General features: G+C 37.6%; 1 protein-coding gene and 1 pseudogene across 1 annotated transcript in view; one reads left to right on the top strand and one right to left on the bottom strand.

Annotated features, from left to right (window-relative positions):
- The window catches only part of LOC137968360 (uncharacterized), a 123,158-nt gene that overhangs the window by 62,782 nt on the left and 50,466 nt on the right, over positions 1-9,910 (bottom strand). The window contains exons 31-32 of the mRNA XM_068814953.1: positions 7,377-7,624; positions 5,142-5,178 (exon numbers count right to left, since the gene is read on the bottom strand). Coding sequence (XP_068671054.1) covers positions 5,142-5,178; positions 7,377-7,624 — 285 coding nt within the window. The remainder of the gene's footprint in view (positions 1-5,141; positions 5,179-7,376; positions 7,625-9,910) is intronic.
- LOC137967465 (uncharacterized) lies at positions 8,270-9,078 on the top strand (annotated as a pseudogene).

Below are 9,910 nucleotides of genomic sequence, written 5' to 3'. Positions count from 1 at the left end.
TTTTTGAAGAACGATCGATACCTGGAAGAACCGATTTCTTTTGAATTATGAGGAAGATGCCACGAAGATGATCTTACGCCGCAGTCATTGATCTAGGGCTGGTATCAATAGCGTATGTGTTTTAGGTTTTAGGGTTAGGGTAAGATGAAGGAGACGATTTCTTTTAAGCTATCTGGAAGACCATGCCACCGAAGATGAATCTTAAAGAGGCAGTCATTGATCTAGGGGCTGGTATCAATATCTTATGATGGACACTCAAAGCAGCTAATCAGCATTGAACCAATTAGGATTGAACTTTTCTACATCAAGAGTTCTTAAGACAATGTTAGCCTTAATTAGAAACATGTTTTAAACCGCGTTTTGATATTTTATACTTTCCTGTTTTGGTTTTAAAAGATATTAAAGACCCTAAAAAATTGTATCTATTTTCTATGGTCCAACCCAAGCAAATTCGATTATCTATATTTAACTTTATCAAGCCTTACAGTGCCAGATATAATTTTTATTCATCTAGGACTGCTAGCAATCTCTTCTGAATGGACACTCAAACGCAGTTTAGTTATGCATTGAAGAAATTAAGATCTTAACTTTTCTATATATCAAGAGTTGTTAAGACAATGAACCCTTAATAGACACTCTTATTAACCTCGTTTGATATTTTTATACTTTCATGTTTTGGTTTTATAGTTGTTAGGACCCTAGAAATAGACCATTTCACAGTTCCTGAAACGTAACCAAGCTTCTACATGAAACTGAGTTAGAGAAGTGGAAATAATTATCATAAAAAGAAATCTCTATTATTTCCACTTCTCTAACTGTGTCTAACTGTGTCAGAAGCTGATAATGATCCAATATTTCAACCTTTTGGATAGGACAAGATTGTGGTACTTCCTCAAAAATAACACTCGTCGGAAAGGCACTTCATTTAAGGGGAGAAATGAAAATTTAACCTCAAGTACTGACGTCCTTGATAACACCTCAAAATTTGGCTATTTCACGTAGTTGTTTTGCTGACGACGGCAAAGAAATTGACAAAGGCTAAAAAAGGCACGTGTAGGGTGTGCCGTGTTGCCGTTGCCGTTGTCGATGCTTAAGTTCCCTATTGACTAACGTTTCGACACCTAAGGGGAGGTCAGGCTACACTCACCCGGACGATGGTATCTATAACTCATGGGCTCCAACAAATGCACGCTACTCTCGCTTTGAAAATGTTATCGATAGGATCTGATTGGTTGAGAAGTCATACGATATTACAGCCAATTAGATCAATGTGCTTGTAATTTAGTCCACTGAGTGAAGGGTATAGAGAGGACTGATGTTTATATCACCCCGAGTTCTGATAAAAAAATGCAGTTTGAAGACTTACCTAACTTTTGATAAAGAATTATTTAAGTTTGGTGGAGTATAAGTTATCTATTCCGGCGGTTGTATTAAACCGCAATAACAAATTAAAGATGTGCATGGCATACCGCATGCCACATAACATTTAACTTTTATTTCGGCAGCTCTTAACCTTGTTCAAAGGGACTATGCACACTGCATTAAATCTCCGTTATTCTCACGTTGACAAGCTTCGCGAGCCTCCTGCCACGACAGCTTAACATCATACGACACAAAGAGGCAGTCATCATCGAGTAAGTCGTAATGAGGAGGACAAGTTCGGTTCACCGAGGGTTGTAGCTAAAAAGACAAAAGATGATCAAGTTACCTGTAAACGCTACAAACCTTTTTCGAGTAATCGTTCTTCTCTGTTGCCGTTAACATAGGAACTTGCATGACCTCGAATACAATTCGGAATTTAAGGGACAAGGGATACATTCGCTTTTGTTCTCTCAAAATTGGTGAGTTTCCTTTTGTGTACCATTAACGATCACTAGTACTAGTAACAATATTGGAGGATAGATCAGCAAAGAATTTTTTTGTCGATCAGTTCCCGAGGAGAAATGATCAAGCACTGATCTTTAAGCCTTACCTAAACATAAACACTTGAAAAAGCAAACAATTCAATCATTCGTCACTGCAGTGATGGTTGACGGTGGAGTAGTTAACATTTAGTGTCCAGTCCACTTTGTCGATGGTGTGTTAGAAGAGTTATGACGAATTGATAAGCGCCATGATATATGAGTGCATGATGCAAACTATCGAACCCCTTGAAGCCTTTTTTATTTTTATTTTATTTATTATTTATTTTATTTTTTTTTTTTTTCAAAATAAAACATTACTCACTCCTTTACAGTACTAACATTACTTACGAATACTAACATTACTCACAATAATTAGAAATACACTTAACTTACAAAGCCAGAATTTAACCGAAAATGGAAAAAGGAAAATAAAATACCCTAAATACGTTTGTGGCTTGAAACATTATCATTAGGTTATTTATAATAGTAATAATTTGATGGAAGGAAGAATTACTTACAGAATACTGGAATTCGATTCAGTAATTTGCATTGAAAAGCTCTCAAATTTGTGTCCAAAATTACACTGAAGTAAAGTGAACTTGCTCCAAAATTCTTTTAAATAGTGACTAAGGAAAATTTTCCAAGGACTAGTATAATTTTCACCATACCTCTTCATGCAAATCATTCTTTGGGTTAGAATCAACGATTCTATGTCAAGCGTTTTTAGCTCCCCGCGTTCAATGTCATTTATCAAAGCCAACCGTTTTACATTATCATTTCCATTCAAAATAAAGCTGCAGAGTTCTTTGTTAACTATCTGAATAAAATCTTTAAAGACATGAATGAGAGAAGCTTTATTCAAAATTTGGAATAGTAAATGATTAACAATTTGTATTTTCCCTATAAGAGTGAGCCCTCTCCATTTCCATATATTTAATGCTCTCTTAATAGACCTAATTGACTCACCATAGTCAGCATTTTTTAAATGCACAATCAAAGATTCCATTAAATAAGATCAGTTGTGTACCCGCGACTATCACGCCCGAGGCCTCATACGTTGGGGGAAACATAAAGGTCCTTTCGCACACGATTTGATGGACACAAGCGTTGAAGCTCATATTTCTCCTTATTGTCCTTATTTCATGTCAACCTTAACAGTTTAGATGCTCATCTGGATGAATTGCATGCTATTTGTGATTTATAGGGTCTCCCCTTCCAAATTATAGGAGTTAGTGAAGCAAGAGAAAATGTTTTAAGAGGATGGGGGAATTATTCATAGAAATGTTTATATCTGAGAGGTTAGTCTGTTTACGACGTGGGTGAAAAATGATGAATTTAGACCTGTCAGGATGGACAGTGACTTTGTTAGCATTAAACCAAGAAGAAAAAGAGCGAGCTGTACATTAACAATCGTTACTAAGGTAGCCAAGTCATTATGACGAAAAAAGATATTTGTATCATCAGCAAAGAGAATGCTCGACAGGAGGTTTGAGACATGAAGTAAAGGTCCAAGGACTGAACCTTGTGGAACCCGACATACAGCCGTATTATATGTAGATGAATGGTTGAATGGTCATGAACCATGACACACTGTTGTCTGTGAGATAAATAGCTAGCAAGCCAGGCCAACGGGATTCCCCTAATTCCATAAAAAAAACTTAGTTTACCCAGAAGTATTTCATGGTTCACTTCTTAAGATCTATGAAGAGTCTGTTTCCAAAATCTTCATAAATATTATTGACAAGCCGTACTGGTGATGATTAATTAAGGACATTGAACTTTGTGAGGAATTCCGATAGCCTAAGGTAAAAGAGTTTCTCAAGAAACTTAGAGAGACAGGGGAGAATAGAAATAGGCCGATAGTTTGAAAATAGAGAAGGGTCATCGCTTTAAAAAACAGGAAGAATCTTTGCAATTTTGAGTTTATCAGGAAAAACAGCACGCTCAAAAGACAGATTACAGACATGAAACAAAGGGGCAACTAGTAATGGAAGCTACGGAAGCGTGTCTTTGATAACCACGAACCTGAGCTCCCTACCAAGATACAAGTGTAAAAAGCTGTTGTCACACGTACACTTCTGTACGACTCTGAATCCTGGACTACGTACCGATACAAAGTGAAACCTTTAGAGAAATTCCACCAAAAAATTATTTACTACAAACCCTGAATATCAAGTGGTATGATCTTATTACTAATACTAAGGTTGTTAAGATGGTATGAACACATGCCTAGCATGAATGCACAACGTTTGGCTAAACAGCTTCTCTTCGGTAAGCAAACTACAGGAATCAGAACCGTCAGCGCTCCTAAAAAGAGATTTAAGGATGTTCTAAAAATGATTTTCTAAGATTGTGAAATCAGCAACTGAGCCACAGCTCCATCAGATATGTTGGCGTGGAGGAGAGCGGTTTGCAACAGTGTAAAGACCTTTGAAAAGAAGAGACGCCTTTGGGTAGGCGGTCAGCCTTTGGGTAGGTGTGTGTGCACAAATCATATGGACCGCCACGCTCGTGTCGAGTGGCAGTGACGATGATGATAAGCCACAGAACAATTTCCATTACTATTCGGCAAGATTTCCGAACCGGTCCCTACCCTATTATAAAATTTATTTTAAACCGCTTTTCTATACACGGTTTTCGTCTTTCGCCTCTTCCATCGCTTCATCAACTGTCATAAATAGCACAGCGTGCATACCATCTCTGCACGAGACTCCAGAGTTAACCTTCTGCAGTGACAAATGAAATTTCTCATTTGTCCTTTTCTTAAGTGTGAGTATTTGAAGTTAAGACTTTACATTACTGCATTTTCTCTCCTGTTCAAACATTCCGTCAGCTCATGCGTAAATGTTCTGGCTCTAGCAAAAGCCCGTATCCACCTTTGTAAGACTTTCTCAAAGGTTTGAATTAATTACTCTTATTTTTCATTCATTTTCAACTGTTGTTTAGAAACTAGCATGTCATTTCATTGAATTTTGCTTTTCACAGGTTAGCCAAAGCAACTCGATTGGGTCTCTACCTACCAGGTTCACTTTGGTTTTAATTGTTCAAATAAACCAACTGTGTAAGAAAAGTAAAATCACTTATCTGACGTCGATAGTAACTCCAACTGAAATTGTGCGCTATGTAAAGATTGAACTCCTTGAATTGGCTTTGAGATAAACATTATCAACTACAATCGGTTTTTTTTTTTTGTTTTTTTTTTTTTGTTGTTGTTATTTTATTATTATTTGTTTTTGCGACAAACCTGTGGTGTTAGTGTCATCAGGCAGCGCACCTGTTGAAATAAAACAAAGGAATGAAGAAACATCAAATGATGTCGTGAACAGTAATAAAATACATTGAAATTTCCCAAAGGTAATGACAACAAAGACTTTGGCATCGATTGACCACTTCTTTCTTGATAACCACCCCCCTCCCCCCACACCTTCGCAGTTTCAAATTGTGCAAATGTCGTCTCTCATAAATATCTGTTGTGATTTAACTTTGTTTTTAGTTTGAAAAATTCATTGTTTTAGAACACTACCCATTTTAACATCTTTGGATATATTTCTGTAATTTGTTTTATGTATTATGTATAAAATAAACTAGAGAAACCATTTTAAGATTATTATGATGGATTTTTGTCTGTGCTGCTATCAAAGACCATAATAATTAGTTATGCATGTAAACAGCAATTTTTAGTGTTAAGGGTTAAATTCTCAGTTTAGTGACAGGGGTTAAGCTCTCAATTAGGTTTACGCACTTATTTGAAACAGTTAGCATTTCAGGAGGTGTATACTGTCATATATGACAACAACAGACTGTCTACAAATAACGCTGATAAACAGTGTTTAGGTCTATAAAGCACCCGCTGAGAAGCAGTATTTAAGTATAAGCACCCATTTTAAAACGATTAGCTTTTACTGCAAGTTACTGTTAGTCTGCAGTCTGCAAGTGTCATACACTGCATTCTATGTAAGGGATTGGCACTCATTGTAATGATAATCAAATAATCACGTATTTGTAGTGTTTAGTCTAAAACAACCGCTGCTTGGCTTATGGTTGGTTGAACTGGGCTTATAAGTTTATTTTATGCGACCTGAATTAAGTTCTCCATGATTATCGATAGTGCGGTCCTCGTAATTGGTATAATGCACTTGAGACTATTATAAAGTTGTAATGAACTCATAATGAAGTGAACGTCACGGTTATTGTTATTGATGATGATACAAAGGAGGCAGACTTTTAGTCAGGTCCTCCTTCCGGGACTTCAGACCTTAAATTTGTTTCGTAGAATAGTGACCGTCACAAGGTTACCAGACTTTGAGACATTCTCACTCTGTCAAGGCTTCCTATGTCCTTGAGACGTCCTTTCGAGTTCTATGGTATCAAACCCAAAGCACCAAATGCTACCGAATTGCACTCGTCCTGGTTTCTCACAATTTCCTAATTTCCCTTGCTTAGATCAATCTTCAAACTCTTCCTCTTTCTCTTTCTCTTTACTTTATTATTATCATTATCATCACCGTTATCCGTGACTGGGAGCGTACAATTTCATTGTATTTGTGGAACGGCCATTTGCTAAAGCCAAATTGTATTTAAGCACTCGTCTAAAAATAGCTTGATCTGTGAAATTGCTGTCACATAGGACCTACAATCGTAGACAAAACCGTTGCGAAGGTCAGCACTTTCGACGTCTTCATTGCTTCTCCCCCCTCCCCCCTATTCAATGTTGTGCAAAACTGAATGGTTTTAGTGGGAAATGCTACCTTGCAACATTGACTAGGGGGGAGGGGGCTATATAAGAGAAGGTGAAACTATTTCTTTTTCGCTTTAACAGAAGCGGGTTGAAGCACAGCTCTGGTGCGGTTCATTTACATAACCTTTTCAACTACTTTTGTCTATGATTGTAGTATTGGAATTGTACTGAGGCTCCTGGTTATCGGCTCCTGTTAGAATTGATTAGTCCTCTCCCGAGATTCAGCTAATGTTCGCATAAAATACGGCCCCGCCATTCGTCAACAGTTTTCTTGAGTTGATTTCGCTAATACGGCAAAGACTGTTAATCAATCAAAATAGAAAAATCTGCCGGGATAAGGTCAGTTTCTCGGTCTGGTGTGGCCTCGTGAAAAAGGTCGTTGCTTTCTTTCACTGTTCGTCACAAGTCAATGACCCATGGACTTCTGCTCTCTGTATTATTTCTTATATCCAAGAGAGGATGAGGGGAGATAACAGATCCACCATACACGGGCCTCTTCCAATGATATTTTTTTCAATCTAAATTTAGCCGTAGTTATTTAAGAAAGACATTTGACTGGTTAGCATTTACTGTGCGACCATGGACATGAGGCCACAATAACTTTCACAGCATGGCGAAAAGCTTAAAATAGATTGAATATAACTATCATGGGGCATGGGGATGGGTTCTGTCCTCTCATCCTCTCTTGATATACCGTATAAATGCTTCAAGGAAAGTTTACACTTTTGGCCAACCTGTCTCACAAACGAATCCGTTGGTCTCATAACAATGTACGTTTGTCCATCGACCAAACGTGTTCATCATGACACAATCTTGGTGGTACCATCCAGTTCTTCTGGGTTGCTTGGCACCCCAGTTTGTGTACTTAACTGGGCTGCTGTCTGCCCAGAAGAATGTTCCATCTTGGAATAAGTCGTTTAATCCAATCCAGAAGTACGATTGCTTGCCAACAAGCATTGTTGTCAAAAATGCTTGTTCGTACCTGTAATACAAAAGAAAACTGAAATCAATGGTGAATGCCAAGGAGGTATGGTACAGCGCTAAGCTAAATAAATATAGAAAAACGTACAAAACCAATTGTAACATTCCTATATGGCTGAGAGGGCTCACTGGAGCTATGGGCCCACTTTATCTATTCGCCTCCACTAATTTCAAATTTATTCAGTTAGTTTATAGTAAGTAGTTTCTTCGCTGAGATCATTTTCAAGTAAAAAAAAAAATGAATAAAACTTTGCATATAAGAAGTAAAATTACACGTGAGAATATGAAAAGCGATAAAAATGTGGAAACATGTACTAAGCGTTACAAAAGGTAAGGGATAAAAACTAAAAGGCTAGATAACAATAGGACAAAAAAGATTCACCAGAAAATATATGAAATACTCCGAGCTATAAGTTTAAAAAAAAAAGTGAAGACAACTTTGTATACAAGAAGTAAAATTACACGTGAGAATATGAAAAGTGATAAAAATGTGGAAACATGTACTAAGCGTTTCAAAAGGTAAGTGATGTTTGCTTGTTTGCTTCCTCCAAACAGACGTGTGACGATAAGAAAGGTAAGTGATGTTTGGATCTTACATCCCCTGAAACGTTTGCAGTAACTGGGACCCCTGATGGCTAACGCATTCATGTGTAGTATTGAAGAACGACTCCAAGACCATGGCAAAATGCCGGATTTCTACAAACGTTATGTGGACGACACGTTGAGCATAATGCCTTAACGTGGAAACAGCTGAAGCATTTCTATCCACACTGAATGACAGCCATCCTTCAAGTAACTTCACCATGGAACTAGCCGCAAACGGCAAACTTCCCTTTCTGGGGTTGGAAATCGGGAAACACATGTCCCGCCTGGAGACAAAGGTGTATAAAAAGCCAACAGATACTGGATTATTACTGCATTATCAAAGTCATGTCGATGTGAGACATAAACAGTCTGCTAAAAACAATGCTGAATCGTGCTTTTAAGCTGTCTTCGAACTGGCAACTGTTCCATCTAGAATGTTAACGTCTCAAGGAGACTTTCTCTCGGCTTCATTACCCAGTCCCACTCTTACAATCAGCAATCAGGGATTTTGTTACTGCAAAAGTTTCAGGAGATGTAAGATACAAACAGACGTGTGACTATAAGAAAGCAACTGTGAGAATAATATTACCATTTAAGGACCAGAGATCAGCGAATTCTGTGCGAAGACAACTTGGAGTATTAAGTCGCACAATCAGAAAAGATATCCATCCCGTGTACACAAGCCGAAAGATCGGATCTAACATCAAGCCAAAAGAAAGCAAACCCCTTACTGTTAACCAACAATGCGTTGTTTACCATTTCAAGTGTGATCTGTGCGATGCGGATTATGTTGGCTACACATGCCGACACCTGTATCAACGCATTGAAAAACATAAGGGATCTGCCATCGGGAAACACGTCAAAGATTAACATGGGAGGGATCCAAGGGACATATCTCGTAGTTTCAAAATCTTACGGAAGTGCCAGAGCAAATTTGACTGCTTAATTTATGAGATGCTTTTTATAAAAGACCTAAAGCCAACTTTGAACACGCAGTCTGACTCCATCCATGCAAAATTACTTTTATAGCTCGGAGTCTTTCATATATTCTTTTGTGAACCTTTTTTTTCTTATTGTTATCTAGCCTCTTAGTTTTTATCACTTGCCTTTTGTAACGCTTAGTACATGTTTCCACATTTTTATCGCTTTTCATATTCTCACGTGTAATTTTACTTCTTATACGCAAAGTTTTATTCATTTTTTTTAAACTTGAAAATGATCTCAGCGAGATCGAAACCTCTTAAAATTTTATCGCTAGTTTATAGTATAGATTAATTTAAGATTGGCCTAAGTAAGTGCTTTCTTCCTCTGGCGGAGTTTGTTCTCTAATGACAGTGAAACGAGAACAAATCACTAATAAACATCAATAGAAACAAGATTCAGGAATAGGCATCTCTCTTATTGATAGATAGACCACAATGATACGGCTTCGGCGGAAAAGTAAGAAAACAGTACTATAACATGATCGCCAAAACCAAGGTACGTGGACAGAAGTGTAGAGAGCACGAGATGCTGCTAAGTGACCCTGACTTACAAGCCATGCATTTTACACTAGAGCACGAATAGTAGCATGCAAATGCCTGCTACATAGTAACAACCACATGCTAACCGCTGAAAAAACGCGTGCATCCCAAAACGTGAGAAGATATATTTCTGGTTTGTCAAGCATACTTTCGAGAAAACTATCACACCAATCCTCGAC

Source organism: Montipora foliosa, chromosome 8 (genome assembly GCF_036669935.1).
Source record: "Montipora foliosa isolate CH-2021 chromosome 8, ASM3666993v2, whole genome shotgun sequence".
Taxonomy (NCBI): Eukaryota; Metazoa; Cnidaria; class Anthozoa; order Scleractinia; family Acroporidae; genus Montipora; species Montipora foliosa.
Note: the sequence above shows the minus strand (reverse complement) of the source record. Positions and strands in the feature narration are given on the sequence as shown.